This window comes from Scophthalmus maximus, chromosome 9 (genome assembly GCF_022379125.1).
Source record: "Scophthalmus maximus strain ysfricsl-2021 chromosome 9, ASM2237912v1, whole genome shotgun sequence".
Taxonomy (NCBI): domain Eukaryota; kingdom Metazoa; phylum Chordata; class Actinopteri; order Pleuronectiformes; family Scophthalmidae; genus Scophthalmus; species Scophthalmus maximus.
Window position 1 is genome coordinate 1,713,903 of NC_061523.1, and position 15,944 is coordinate 1,729,846.

The 15,944-nt window shown below is 41.9% G+C and overlaps 1 protein-coding gene across 3 annotated transcripts; it reads right to left on the reverse strand.

The window, feature by feature from the left end:
• Window positions 1–313: 313 nt before the first annotated feature.
• Window positions 314–15,639, reverse strand: mlsl (malate synthase-like). 3 transcript variants are annotated; one of them, XM_035649562.2, is made up of 15 exons: window positions 15,566–15,639; window positions 14,601–14,729; window positions 14,282–14,500; window positions 13,095–13,185; window positions 12,233–12,309; window positions 10,073–10,183; window positions 9,919–9,978; window positions 8,039–8,195; window positions 7,667–7,865; window positions 6,047–6,125; window positions 5,367–5,459; window positions 3,947–4,019; window positions 3,800–3,867; window positions 2,966–3,087; window positions 314–748 (listed from the first exon to the last, which is right to left on the reverse strand). In XM_035649562.2, exons 1-15 carry the CDS (start codon window positions 15,569–15,571, stop codon window positions 577–579), a joined length of 1,656 nt encoding a protein of 551 aa, XP_035505455.1. In that variant the 5' UTR covers window positions 15,572–15,639; the 3' UTR covers window positions 314–576. The 3 variants fall into 3 exon arrangements, 2 of the variants coding, with proteins under 2 accessions (XP_035505455.1, XP_035505456.1); XM_035649563.2 differs by lacking the exon at window positions 2,966–3,087; XR_004795936.2 differs by lacking the exon at window positions 3,800–3,867 and having other exon boundaries at window positions 621–748.
• Between the last annotated feature and the right edge of the window lie 305 nt (window positions 15,640–15,944).

Below are 15,944 nucleotides of genomic sequence, written 5' to 3' on the forward strand. Positions count from 1 at the left end.
AGTGTGAAAAAATGGAGCACACCATCTCTAACTTATCAACCATCGATGAGTTCTGAAGTAGAATAGCATTCCTCCCAACAGTCCGCTTAAATATAATCAAGCCGCACCAAATGACACCGCCTCTTTTTCTACTTCTGTGCCAACAAGTGAAGGGCTCTTTTTTGGCCCGTGTCCCATCCTTCCACCAAATATAGTGGAAATCCGTTCTGCAGTATTTGTGTAACTCCCTGACAAAGAAACAAAGCAACCACCTACAAACCATCGGTCAGGTGAGAAGCTCCTTGGTGGAGGAAGTAAGACTTGTACTGAGAGCCGCAGAAAAACAGTAAGGTTTAATTAAAGGCCATGTCATCAAAAAATAATAATCATAAAGTATAATTTGAATTTGGAAAAACATTTTCATGCAACATACAGTAAAATGAAGGCTGGTTAACGAACAGACAGTGAAATCAGAATCTTCTGAAACTTAACCTTACACGCTTGCTGCCGTCACTTAGTTCTGCCACTACAGATGGCATTACACATTTCACAAAGCATAACCCCTAAGCCTAGGCTCTCTAGGTTCCAGCCGGAATGTCAGAGGTTGGAACGGTGCACATGTTTGTCCAGGGCCTCCGCCCGCCCAGAGCTCCGAGAGCTGAGGAAGGTGTGGTCCTGATTCAGATAGGTAGTGATGAACTCTGGGAAATCTCTCTTGAGGACCACCTCCAGGAACATGTCTGCGGCAATGTTTAGCCTCTGCTTCGCCCTGAAGTAGACACACAGTCTTATAGGACAGATTCATGAATAACTTTTAGAACTCATTTCAAGCACTCCTACTTGACTGGAGCCTTAGTGCTGTCACTAAGGTGTGAATGGCTTTGGATAAAACAACTGATAAATGAATACATGTAAATATGAGTTTAACTTAATCAGAAGAGTATTTGCTGCAAAAGGAACTTTGCATTGATCCAGTAAAATCCCTGATAGATGAAGGTTGGACAAAATGGTAAAAAAAAAGAAGCAGAGGTTTTCCATTGTGCACACGCCTGAGAGATCTGAATGAGACTATTTAATTCCTCACCCATGAAAATCAGCTGAGAGGCCGGTAAGCCTTTAATATCTGAGTTTGACAAGATATTTTGTTCTATTTCACTAGAATTCCCATTTTAGCCTCTCTATGTTAGCTTGGCTAATGTCAAAATGCACATTAGTCTGGGACCTCTTACGTGGGAGAAATTTGAAAATATCAGGTACTTTTAGTCAAATGCTCCATCATCAGTACTGTGAGCGTCACTGTAGAAACCCGCCCATTATCAGATAATCAGCTGTGATTTGACCGGCAAGTTTTCTGCCGGAGGTAGAATCACTTCCCAAAGGAGGAGATCCAGACTGTAGTCTGGCAGGCTATCTCTATGCTGCCAGAGCAGCTTCATTATTTAGATTTTTTTATTATATTTCTGTGGTTACATTTGATTTGATTTTGATTCTATGTGAGTTAAATACATACTGTTCTCAAATTTAACAAGGTGATTGTGGTTGATGGTTCAGTTGATCCTCCACACAAGCTTCTGTTCTGAGTGAGGGAGCGCTCCTGTTTATATGTTTATGTGTACATTTACAGTATGTTTTTCTTTTCTTTAGGCATAAAAAAACAAAGACATAGGTATGTCTATCCCTTGCATAACTCGTGTACTATAAATGCAAAAAACAATAAAAAATAAAATATGTAATAATAATATAAAAGTCACAAGCTGGAATGACTAAGATTAAACAGCATAAACACTTAGAAACATACATGACAGCCTAATATTAAATTGGTATGAACTAAATGGCTTTGTCAAGTAATATATGCATCATAACATAATTAAGCAAGAATTATACTTATTAATAGAACAACACTTTACAATTCAATAACCAGCTGGAAGGTAAGTACCCACTCAAGGTAACAATCTCTCTCTCAAATCAAATCTCGTGAATCATGTATGTGGCCCAAATGAGGACAATTGCACTTAAATAGGGGGACATCTGCAACCAAATTTCAGCGATGAATTATTGAACTCTGCACTTTTTTTGAATTTGAATCTGCGACTGCGAACCTTACAGAACCTACAGAACCGAACAAACCTTTCAGAACAGAACATACAGAACATAACTAACCTGACAGAATGACACAGAACAGTACTAACCTTACAGAACCTACAGAACAGCACTAACCTTACAGAACTACCTGACAGAACAGAACATGCACAACAGAACAAACCTTACAGAACAGAACATACAGAATCGAACTAACCTGACAGAATGACACAGAACAGAACTAACCTTACAGAACCTACAGAACAGAACTAACCTTACAGAACAGAACTAACCTGACAGAACCTACAGAACAGAACTAACCTTACAGAACAGAACTAACCTGACAGAACCTACAGAACAGTACTAACCTGACAGAACCTACAGAACAGTACTAACCTGACAGAACCTACAGAACAGAACTAACCTTACAGAACAGAACTAACCTGACAGAACAGTACTAACCTTACAGAACCTACAGAACAGCACTAACCTTACAGAACTTCCTGACAGAACAGAACATGCACAACAGAACTAACCTGACAGAATGACAGAGAACAGAACTAACCTGACAGAACCTACAGAACAGCGCTAACCTTACAGAACCTACAGAACAGAACTAACCTTACAGAACAGAACTAACCTGACATAACCTACAGAACAGTACTAACCTTACAGAACAGAACTAACCTTACAGAACCTACAGAACAGTACTAACCTTACAGAACAGAACTAACCTTACAGAACCTACAGGACAGTACTAACCTTACAGAACAGAACTAACCTGACAGAACTTACAGAACAGTACTAACCTGACAGAACCTACAGAACAGTACTAACCTTACAGAACCTACAGAACAGTACTAACCTTACAGAACCTACAGAACAGAACATACACAACAGAACTAACCTGACAGATTGACACAAGCTGTTGAGCTCGACCATGACCTCCTTTGTAAGGTCAACAACCAGCCGCCTGCTCACCCTGCTACCGTCCTCCACCTGAGCCTGATGACGGATCCATTGCCACACCTGGCACACACACACACACACACACACACGGACACACACACACACACATTCCAATCAAGAAATATGTATTTACAACACAAACTTTAAAGAAAGAAATCTACCGTAAACCACTTTTCAAAGAGGTGGATAATGGGGGTCCACAATCTTGTGCATGAGACGTGAAGTCACCCATTGGTTTGTCATGGCGTCAGATGACTGTCTTTGATACAAGAGCGCACACACAATATAAACGAGCGCAGGAATTGAGAGAGTGAAGACAGAGACTGAAGAGCAAAATATGGCGTTGTGGTGAATAAGCTGAATGTTTATCTGCTCCCCCTCGCTGTCCAAACTCTCCTCGCTCTTGATGTATTGGAGTGAGGCTTGACAAGTCGATCACCCGTGACTCTAACCAACCGTTGACATGGCAACTTCAAATCCAGAAGCTTTATCTGCTTCACTGGAACTGGTATGTCAAACTGTTTGAAGATGTTAGACTTCAAACAATTAATTATAGAATTAAAACCTTTGAATAATTTTCTTGGAATAAAAGGTATATGTAGAGGATTTGTATTTGTGGTAAATTATGCCCAGGATGATGCTGTTGGGAACAATAACAAAATCCGGGAGTGCATCTATAAGTTCAAACCCTTGATTGCTCTGATTGAGCACAGATCTCAATACAGCTATAAATGACCTCCTCCATGGGCGACACATTGTGCACTAAGTCTACCTGTGATCTGGAAATCTCTGCTGTGGCTGAATCTTCAACATTGCCTCTGTAGAAAAATACGCCTTCACCTAGGAAAAAGCAGCGTTATAACAGAAACTATGACTTCACACTTCATACGTCTGCACCTAAAGATGAGAATGTACTAACCTGACAGCCAAGATTTAATAAAGAGGACACCGACTGCAATGTTGTACTTCAAACCATGAAGGGTGACTCCTCCCTGAGGGAAGATAAACTACATCAGATTATAGTTCATTGTTGGAGACCAATACGGCATATCCTGTTATTTTATATGAGGTTAATAAGGTCAGTATTGCATTTTCATTCTGTCTTACTCTGTGTAATGTTCTGAGTTCAGTTCTAAACCCAAATCAAGATCTATGGAGCAACACCACGATCAAAACAATTAACAAGGGAATGTCTTTTCAAAGAACGCTGGTCATCTCTCAAGGAAGAGTTAAACTACTCATGGTGGAAAACACCTGACCAAGATAAAATATGGTGTTTATTTTTATCTTTCAATTTTCACATATGCATCTTTTCTAAGGGGATTTTAATTTCCTTCTACTAACAACTACAGAAAGCAAAAACATTCTGGGTTGTCACATAATTCTGCAGTTCAGGTCTGGGACAGCTCAGGTATGGGACAGTTCAGTTCTGGACCAGTTCAGGTCTGGACCAGTTCAGTTCTGGACCAGTTCGGCTCTGGACCAGTTCAGGTCTGGACCAGTTCAGGTCTGGGGACAGTTCAGGTCTGGGACCAGTTCAGGTCTGGGACAGTTCATGTATGGGACTGTTCGGGTCTGGGGTCAGTTCGGCTCTGGACCAGTTCAGGTCTGGACCAGTTCAGGTCTGGGGACAGTTCAGGTCTGGGACCAGTTCAGGTCTGGGACAGTTCATGTATGGGACTGTTCGGGTCTGGGTCAGTTCAGGTCTGGGACACTTCATGTATGGGACTGTTCGGGTCTGGGTCAGTTCAGGTCTGGGACAGTTCAGGTCTGGGACCAGTTCAGGTCTGGGTCAGTTCAGGTCTGGGACTGTTCGGGTCTGGGTCAGTTCAGGTCTGGGACAGTTCAGGTCTGGGACCAGTTCAGGTCTGGACCAGTTCAGGTCTGGGACCAGTTCAGGTCTGGGACAGTTCATGTATGGGACTGTTCGGCTCTGGGGTCAGTTCGGCTCTGGACCAGTTCAGGTCTGGACCAGTTCAGGTCTGGGGACAGTTCAGGTCTGGGACCAGTTCAGGTCTGGGACAGTTCATGTATGGGACTGTTCGGGTCTGGGTCAGTTCAGGTCTGGGACAGTTCGGGTCTGGGACCAGTTCAGGTCTGGGTCAGTTCAGGTCTGGGACCAGTTCAGGTCTGGGTCAGTTCAGGTCCGGGACAGTTCAGGTCTGGGACCAGTTCAGGTCTGGGTCAGTTCAGGTCTGTGTCAGTTCAGGTCTGGACCAGTTCAGGTCTGGGACAGTTCAGGTCTGGGACAGTTCAGGTCTGGGACTAGTTCAGGTCTGGGTCAGTTCAGGTCTGGGACAGTTCAGGTCTGGGACAGTTCAGGTCTGGGATTGACTGACCGATGGCATGGACAGCAGGTCTTCAGGACTCACGGACACATCATGTCGAAGCTGCTGAAGTTGATTATCACCTTCAGTGTGAAGTTTGAAGAGCTGGAAGAGGTCGAATAGAATTAGCAAAAACATACAGTGCATGTAAATCAGATCTGTTCATTTTATCACAAGTTATTACATTGTAGTCATATGCTAAAATGGATGTCATTATTTCATGTGTCTTCCCTCAGGAGAGGCTTTTAAATTTATTAAACAAAAACCCTTCCAATTATTGGAAAAAGGCTGAACAGACAATGGACGACTGATTATTTGCCAGGCAGATAATTCCTATTTATTTCGCAGGCCCCTCTCCCCTGATTGCTCAGTTTGGGGAGGCGACAAGTTCTAGAAATATTCCTGCTTGTTCCAAATATCTTTCATGTAAGAATTATGGAGGCCACTGTGGCTCGTGCAGAATTATATGCTGCAGATTTTTTAATATCCTTCCCCAGATCTTTTTGCTCTGATATACATTGTCAGCTGTGAGACCTCATACAAGGTAAATTTACCACAGGTGCCCTCCAGTCGAGGTGTATAACATCTCAAAGAGGATCATGGGAAATGGAAGGAACCTGGGCTACAGTAAGTCATTATTGTCTTCTCTGTATTTATAGAAACCATTATGTGGCTCATTATCCAGTACTTACTTCCTGCATGGGTTCGATCAAGCTCAGGTCATAAACCATGAAACCATCCACACCTGCCTTGATTTCCAGCAACTTCAGTCTAAACGGTGGAAGAAAACAACATCATGGAGGTCAACATATTCCAAATTAAAAAAGTTTTATCTGTCAACATCCCCAGGGTAACTCTAAACTGATGATTCCCTCATGCGCTGTTAATTTACATGATATAATAAAGTAAGAAATTACTTTTGACTGATATAATGCCTCAGATTGACCTAACATCACCAGTTCAGTGTGATGTGACATCAGTCAGACAGTTTGAAAAAGACACTGTCCTCAAAGACTCAAGAACAGTGCGAGGGTTTCATAGAGTCTTTATATTTCTCCATCTTTTGAGCCATTTTGATGGCCTGCACATGCTAGAAAACTTACACACAACTGGTCTGGGGGAAAATTGTATATTAAATGGGTCATAACACCCCAAATCTGCCATTTTGAATTCATTTTTCCCCATTGCTATGATTTGTACTTTAACAAACTCCTCCTTTGGAATTAATCCAATCAACCTCAAATGTGTGTGTGTGTGTGTGTGTGTGTGTGTGTGTGTGAAATATCTAGCCTCCATCTTATCCCCTTCTGGATAAGTCCAAATGTGTCAACTTTTGGATCTCTGCCTGAACATCACCTACTTCCAGTATAAAGAGAGAATTTGCAGGCAAAAACATGGCAGTGCAATGGGCTCTCCAGTATCTCCTCTTGTGGACAACATCTACAGTACATGGAAGAAGAATAAAGCAAGAGGCCCCGGAATTTTGTCAGGGGAACAACACCAAGCCACTGGTTCAGATATGTGGATGACACATGGGTCAAAATCAAAATCCTTTCACTGCACAAATCAACGCTGTGGACAGAAACATCAAGTTCACCAGGGAGGGGAACAGGGAACAGTTTGCCTTTTTTTGGGAGTAAACAGGAAACCCGCTCACACAGACCAGTACATGCTCTTCGACTCACACCATCCACTGGAACACAAACTGGGAGTTACCAGAACTCTGCAACACAGAGCTGATAATGTACCCACCAGTGCCCTAGTGAAGACCTGAAGAACTTAAAGTGTGTGGTAACCCAAACTGGACCTTTGTGAAAACTGTTACAAGATCCAGGAAAAACACCAACTGTTGAAGAGAAGAAGAACAGGCGCAACAACAATCTGCGTATCTGAAACACTCAGGAGGATCTTCAACATGCATCGTCACTGTGTTTTTCTCAAACCCAGTAAAATATTAAGACAAAGACTGGGTCACCCCAAAGATCACATACCACAGAACAGAAATGCAACTTAGTATATGCACATTCCAATACAGCGAGGAATGTGGCGACCTGTATATTGGAGAAACTAAACCAACTCATGGCTCAACACAGGGCAGCAGCTCCTCAGGGCAAGACTCAGCTGTCTTCCAACAGGCACACTCCTTTGTGGATACTGATTTGCAAATTTTGGACATTGGAGACAGATGGTTTGAAAGAGGAGTGAAGGAAGCCATCATCCTTTCATCCCTTCCCCAGGAGACTTCTGAGAAAACCTTTCACACTTTAATGAATTCTTCGAGCTGCACCTGTATGTGTGTCAACAGTTCCTACCTGGTGACAGATGCCAACATTGTCCTGTAGGGTTCACCGAGCGTGTCCCGAGGTAGAAGCTTAGCAGACATGCCTCCTGTGGCCATTGCTCCCCGCCGGTGGCACGTCTGAACCAACAGGTCCATGTAGCTACGCAGAAAGTGTTTCTCTATGTCGACATATTTACTGCGGTCAGGCAGCATGAAGGCCGGCCGGTGTCCTGCAGGAACACACAATCCCTTGACTTCAGATGGACAGAATGCCTTTGTGATTATGACCTAGTGTAAAAAGTTCATGGTAATAATGTAACAATACATTTGACTTCCCCTAAAGAAGGATTGTGCTCAAAGGTTCAGTGGAAGTTCACAGGGAAGTTGAGTTTGTTTGTCTCACCAAACTTATTGATGATGGAGGCTGAATAATCCCAGATGCCACAGTTGAGTCCTGCTGAATGGTCCCGCAGCTCATAGAGAATCTCCTCCATCTCAAACGCTGCCAGTACATTTTCAATTAGCACCGTTGCCTTGATGCTGCCCAGTGGAAGGCTTAGCTAGTAACACACACACACACACACGCATGCACGCGCACACACACACACACACACGCAAGCAATGTAAAGTTGTCATTAATTTTATTCTCAAAATATGATTTCTGTATTCCTTAAATGAATGAAGACAAATTAAGTATTGCAACTATCATGATCGTGTCATTTAACCCAGCCAATGTCCAAATTCACACCCATTCGTCCCTGTTTAAATTGCTCAAGAACTGATCACACCGCATATTAAAACATATCGAATTTGCCCATTATTATGGTGCTACGTGTCAATCTGCACAGTTAGTGGTGGTAGGGCCTATTTGGGGGGAAAGTCCAGGGCTGTTTTTTAGTCCCAGTCCATCCCTGCTTGAATGGGACTATTTTTTCAAAACACCCAGTCAGTGAAACAGAATTCTCCGTGGACCAAACATTTTCCAGTTTTCACACAAAATGCATTCAATGACCACATTTTCCAAAATCCATGAACTCTTTTTTCATTCATACTCCACCTAATGCAAAGCATTACATATTTGTAGCATATTTTTCAAATGCTAACACACTGTAACAAAACTGTTAGAAACACCATCAAAACAGAAACTGCAGAAACTATAAAAAAAAAAATATAAAATGTATAAACTATATGCAATTAAATAATCATTCCTAACATCAAATTATCAGAAATTTAGTCGCGTTACCAAACAGACACAAGAGGACAGCCCCGGAAGGATTTTGTTTGGAATCATGGATCATGGAAGAATGGTTGGTGGGAAAAGAAGAGTGTCAGAGAGAGAGGGAGGTCGCGAGGAGGACAAAGGAGAGGAAGACCAACACCGCTTGTGGCCAAATGCAATTCAATTCAATTTTATTTTTAAATCCCTTTTTACTGTAAAAGGAAGAAACCTCCAGCAGAACTGGACTCAGTTGTGGGCAGAACATCTGTTTCGACATGCAGGAGAGAGGAAGAACTAGAACCCTCCCAGTTCTGCACAGTATGAGTGATTATAATATACATGTTAGGATTTTTTAAGCATTATTGCAGAACAGGAATTTTTGGATTTTTTGTTTCAACCTTTTATTTAGCACAAGTAAATTACTATATGTAAAGATACAGAAATAAATGAAAGGATATTGAAGTCATGATCTGATTCATTCTTCTTACATATACTTTAGTACAGTCAATAAAGTAAACATTTTTTTTAAATCTATATATCATTTCATAATCCGATTTATTTGATTAATTATTCAAACTTCAAAGATAAAAGTTCATCATTTATGTGATGCTCCCTGTTGTTAATGTTTTAAGTCAGTGTGTTATGACTGACGGTGTTTTGCTTTCTGAGTGAGATTGTTGCCAGTGTTCTGGTCATGTACGAAGTGTTGTGGGGATTAGAGTGAGTTTTGGAGGTTATATGTAATTGTTTGGCCCAGATGCATGCTGGTGATGCAGACTGTATGAAGAGTTTTGAAGTGGCTAATACTACATCATAGAAACCTACTATTCCCATAAACGGATAAATGAAATACATCTAGCAATGACCACATTAATGGCAGTTGACTTTTGTGGTTTTCTCTCGCTTTCTCTCTTTGCTTTAAATTTACATAGACACAGTCGGAGCTGTTCTCACAACTACATGACCAGACATGCTTACTGTCAGCTGAACTGAACAGAATATTAGTACATGATCTCAAAGAAACTGAAAAAGACTTGTGCATAAACAGTGTGAAATGTGCAGACCTTCTGTTGTGTCCAGACAAATATCTTGTTCCATAGTCTGGCCTCCATAAAGCTCTCCACCTGCAAAAACCGAGACACAGGTGAGTTTTATGTTGACTACATTCATATTATACAAATGTGTGTGTGTGTGTGTATGTGTGTTTATGTATTTTACTTTCGATAGGTAGAAAAAGGGTCCACTCTTATTGTCAAACAGCGTCTTTCCACAGTGAAACATAAGCAGTCCAAAGTCAAAGAGAGGACCAGGGGCCTCCTTGCCCTCCACCTGACAAACAGAAAATGTTTTTTTTAATGTATGGATCATTTTTTGTCGGATTTGTGCTAGAATTCATTGCCTGACTTGTTGCCATGTTAGTGTCATCATCACCAAGAGAGCCACTAAGTGAGGACTGAAAGATGACCTGTAAGAGAGAGGGAAGTGCTGGTGAGGACATTGTCCACTGGGTCAAGATGACCTGACTTGTGTGATTGGATATGTGGTGTAGCCATTGGTTTTCCAGGAAAGTGGTATGATTTTGCTCATTTTTTCCGTAGCTCGGCCAAAAAGGTGTCGAGACTTTCTGCAGTCCGAGTATCTACCTGAGTGCTACGTGTAGCTGTGTTCTCCGCGATCACAGAAAAAGGTGTGAAAGAGCACTCTCACCTGACCTCACCTGGTGGATCGGAATTCTTTCTTCTGTATGTGGCAGCCTGTGTGTACGTGTGTGGTCACATGACCCAATCAGGTGATGAGCAGCCAGTGATCAGGACACGTTAAAAGTTTGTCTGGCTGACAGCTGATAGCTGATGCAAGCGCTCCGTCTTTCACAAGGGGAACCAGGAAAGATTGACGGTAACGTGCAGAACGGTTAAAGCCCCTGAATGATTCTGGCGCGGGTCCTTGCTCTGCTTTGTTTGTGCGGCTTGTGTGTGTGTGTGTGTGTGTGTGTGTGTGTGTGTGTGTGTGTGTGTGTGTGTGTGTGTGGGGCGCGTGTTTTCGTTTGTGCGCGCAATTGATCCGGGCCTAGTAATGTAGTTTTCAGCTGTATTGAACAGTGACTGTAATGTGTTGTTCATCACCAAATGTATTTGTATGTTTCAGTTCGTGACGTGACACAGGACTGGAGTCCTTCCTCCGGCTGTGTCACTGCGCTAGGGGAGTGAGTGTCTCCCTGAACAGACCAGACCAGACCAGCCACTGTTTGTTATCCTAATTTTATCATTCTCTTTTGGTCTTTGGTTCTTAGGACATGTTGTTTAATTGTTGATTTTGGCATTTGAGGTTCACCTGCAGTGAAAGAGCTATATTTTGTGTGGGGATGGGAATCCTTTTTATCCTCTGCTCTGTGAGCAACGCCCACCCTGTACAAGGCCGGGCCCACGTCGACACACCACCCTCTCCTCGTGGTGGGACTGCACAGGGTGATACTTTTGTGTATGTGTAACCCTAACACTGCATGATATTTTACTGTGGCTTTTTATTGATATTGTGTGTAGTGCATGCTTCTGCTGTCTCCCTCTTCTGTCTCCCACAGGCTTCCCTGGTGGGTGCGGGTAGGCCCGACCTTCCTAATTTGAGGATTTCGTTTGCCACCCATCCAAACACGTCGCTTATTTCGCAGGTTGCCTCGTGCCTTTGTTATTTTGTTTTAACATTGATTATTGTTGATAAACTTAAAACCTATTTTTTTTTTAAATAAACACACGCCTCTTTCTTACTGTCCCTGTTTGGGGAACTAAGAGTTGGTCACCAGACACACTACTGGTTTCAAAGGATCCTCCTGCCCTTTAACAGGAGGTGGCGTTGTCGAGTACGAGCAGGTATTCTGTGCCTGGTGCCACATGTATTTTAGTTTAGTACAGAGAGGCTTTTCCCTGCCACTATAACGCCTTATAAATACTGACATGTGCATCAGAAATTACCATTAAAAAAAATGCTGATACACAGATAAATAATCTCCATAAACTCTCTTTACTGCAAATATGGGGAAGAAATGTAAGAGCCATTTTATTTTTCTATATTTTGTATGAAAACACAAGAATCATCTTATCAATTAAGATGTGTTTGTCTTAATTATATAATTCAAAAGCAGTGAAACATGTCATGTTCTGAGCTATCCTGATAGCAGATTTTTTTTACAATACGAACACTGGGAGTCTCCCACGAGAATTAAAATCCTTTGACTCTCAGAACACATTGTAACTCTCAAGCTATTGGAAAATCAAGTCAGTGGTGAAAGTCACTATCAAATAAACCACTTTCCCAGACAGATTTCCACCCAACAGAATCAGTGATCAGTGAATTAATGGAGTGAAGTGGAGGATGCTGCACTACCATCATGTTGTGCTCCACCATGTTCCAAGCACGGGGCCGCAGCATCAGCACTGGAGCCTGAGATATGTGTGGAACATCTGTGAACAGGGAAGCAGATGAACAGTGAGGTTCTTGGGAACACGTTGTAGCAGAAAGGACAGGAAATGAAGGGTAGGAAGGAGGGAGGAGGGAGATTATAACCCTGTGCAGACCTGGGAGCTGGAAGGAGAGGGAACTCTTAACAAAGAAAAACATGGAGAAGGACAGGCTGAAAGAGGAGTGAGAGTAACCAGATGAGAATCAAGCAGTTAAATCTGGCTTTGAAACAAGTGAAGAGTCAAAGCCAAGAAACCAGACAAATCATATTCCTTCTATAAAGGGAACTTGCTGAACTGTGGAGTGGGTTTTGGAGATTGATCCTTTCACCTTCAGATATTCTGTGGACCTGCTGGAACAGCTCTGGGATCTTTCAACTCCCCTGGCTGCCTCTATATACCTGCCTCCTATCATCAATGTTCATGTCCCCCTTGGACCTTCCCCACACAAACACTTACACTTACTATTATTTGATGAATCTTCTTTGATGTTTTGACTTTTGTTTAGTACATTTTGTAGCCAGGGTGAGTAGTAGGGTTTTGACCATATTATTTATTTAAAACGTTTCCAAGTGACAGGAATAAAACTTTTTATTTATCCCGTCTGGCGCCGGACGAGCAATTTGGTCACTGATAGTTTACCTACGCTACAATTTGCACAGTGACGGTGGCTCCCATCCACATCTGGAACACTCAAGTGCATGTGTGTTGTGCATCCTCAACCAATGTTCTCAGCTATGTGAAGTGGCAGTGTCAATATCAGTATTAATGTAAAGGGAACAACTTACTGGGAAATTGGTTGTGCACTGCCTTGACAACATTGTGAATGCCTCTGATCTGGTTGTAGTACGTAGGACAGTTCCCATCGTCAAAATCAACCTGCAGAAACCAGAGAGAGGACTTCAATCTTCAGGACACAGTCATGTCCTGTACAAACATCATTCATTTTAAGGTTAAGGCTGGTGTTATTCTATATTCATTCACACAAGCTGTGGCTATACTCACATTTGGTGCTACTGAGTATTTCTGACTGCAGCACGATGTTTATGGGACTTACTCAAAATAAACTAGTGTTCTTGTCAGTTTTTCATTAATTATTTGCATTTCCATGCCAACTAACCTCTGGGATTAAATCAGGGAACAGCCATCTGCACTAGTCTGGATTAGTGAGACTGCTACGAAAATCAAGAATGCATCAACAACGGTATATACAGAGGCCACGCTTGCCAGCAGGCAAGGCAGGCGACTGCCGAGGGCTGACAAACTTGATAAGTACAGCAGTGACAATGGGAAAAAAGAAAGAAGAAAAAACAGGAAGAGGATAAAAAAAGCAAGACAATGGTAAATTGAACAGATAATAATGATTAAATTTAATACTACATAACTAAATGCTGCTAGTCTAGCCTTAACTGTGGAGGAGAGACACTTGAATAACGTAACATCCACTAGCGTCACATTAATTCTTTTGTTTACTGTGATGTTTGCTGAGGGTATTTAAATGTATTTTTTTCATGTCTGTGCAGTAGGCCTGTGGTTTTATGAAACTGAAATCTTCATTGCGCTGTAAATGTTAAAACCTTAGTAGCCATGGTGCATCATCTGTATTGGAACTATGTTAAATTTGTCCCTGAAATGTAAATATTAATCAATGAATAGTTTTTAAATAGATAGATTATTTATTACATAAGGGTGATTTACGCTGGTTCGAGGGGCCCCCTTGGGTTTTTTTTGCCTGGGGCCCCAACATACTTTAGAATCGCCTCTGGGTATATATAGCATGGTGGATCAGGGATTCCAAAAACCATATGGAGCCCAGGTTGCAGGCTGCTGGGCCTCTTTCTTGAAAATCGTCATCTTCAAGAAATGAACAATGATGTAATATGTAAGAATGTACATTAGCAATTAAAATGTCATATTTAATGAGCACAGTTATTGGGTTGGTCCTGAATGGTCACAGGCAGGTGATTGTTGGTACCTGTATGCCTTGTGCTGGTGACTTGAGAGCTTTGACGAATCGCTGGGTGTCGCAGGGGGCCATATCCCCAATATCCACATGTCTTCTCTGGAGTCTAGGGGGAACAGGGAGCACCCTCCAGTTCGGGTCTTTCCTGATATGTGTGGTGTGTTCCAGGAAGCTGGGCAGGTCCCCTGAAAGCTCCAAGTGGGCCTTCCTGGAAACTCTCAACCACAGGAACTGAGGAGAGGAGAGAAGAGCAGACGTCTCATCCTGAATTAAATTAAAGTCAATTCATTAATTCATTCATTCCATAAAATGGCTTTTCCAGCTGTCTCACCTGATCCACCTCCTCATTAAATGTGGAGATCAGCTCATGAAGGAAGAGGAGAGAATCAGTGGTGAAAAGTGTCTCATACTCTGCTTCAAGGCCTGAGGGAGGGGGACACACCTCCATGCTGACTGACCCCTGTGGACAAAAAGTTTGGATCTACATATAAGAGTCTGTATGATGTGGATCTCTCAAGGTTGATCCTCCTATTCACAGAAAGGCGTAGGGGCCCCATAGATCGAGAGGACCCATGAAATGTTAAAAAGGATAATTTGATGAAAACACATATGACTCCCTGTGAATAAAACTTTAATAGACATACTAGTGCTTGATGCCAAGACTCAGCAGTGCGACGTGAAGTAGTTGAGAAAGTTAAAACTTTAAGCAAATGTGATGTGACAGCGGAGCACTTTCTTTGTACTGGTTGGTTTCCTCTCCACCCCATTATACAAACAAAGTTTAAACATGCATTTATTAAATTAGCCATATTGGGGCAGCAAAATAGACAACATAGACATATTCAGTTTCACCATATAAAGGACTGAGCCAGTTCCCTGTGTTCATCACTGTGTGTGACATCGTATACGTTACATTTTAAATCCTTAATTGATATAAAAATATTGATTGGTGCCATTTTCAACAAAATAAAGAAAACATCACAGCAGACTTGATTGAGAATTGAACTACATCAGTGTGCAGCAGTAAATTGCCTGCAGTAGAATATACATGTCCAGTTGGAGTGAGGCTGAAAATTCCTGCCTATTATTCTGCTGGCCAATTTGAAAGTGCACCCATGATCACTGTGGCTGGATTGTCAAAGTAAGGACATGTCTGAAACACAATTTCAACTCTGAGGCACACGGTACATTGCTCCTCACTTTGTAGTTGTTTCTTCCCATTAATCATAAAATGTTATTGTATACAGTTAACATTCTCTATTTAACTTCGAAATGGGGTTATATGGTGATACTCACAGACATGCTGATGTTGATCGCTGTTCACTCAACAAAAATGGACTTTGGTTTTAGTCATACTTTGGCCACTGTTTAAACAGGTTTGTCCGTATGGGGTGGTGAGTTCAAAGTCCTATAATGTAGACTCTGCACTTTGATATTTACTGCATAGTACAATATTTTTTTAAGCTCCTTGGACAACTGAAAATTTATTTCTACTGTAAATCTATCAAAAATGAAATTCTGCTTAGGGCCCCTTAGAAGCTAGGGCTGGCTCTGTGTCCCCACAGGTTGTGAGGAGGGATTTAGAGCCCTGAGGAGTGAGAGTAAACAACGTTTAACATGAAAATATCAAAGCTTGAGAAATGTTAAAATGATCCATAGTTTGGTTCAAATCTAC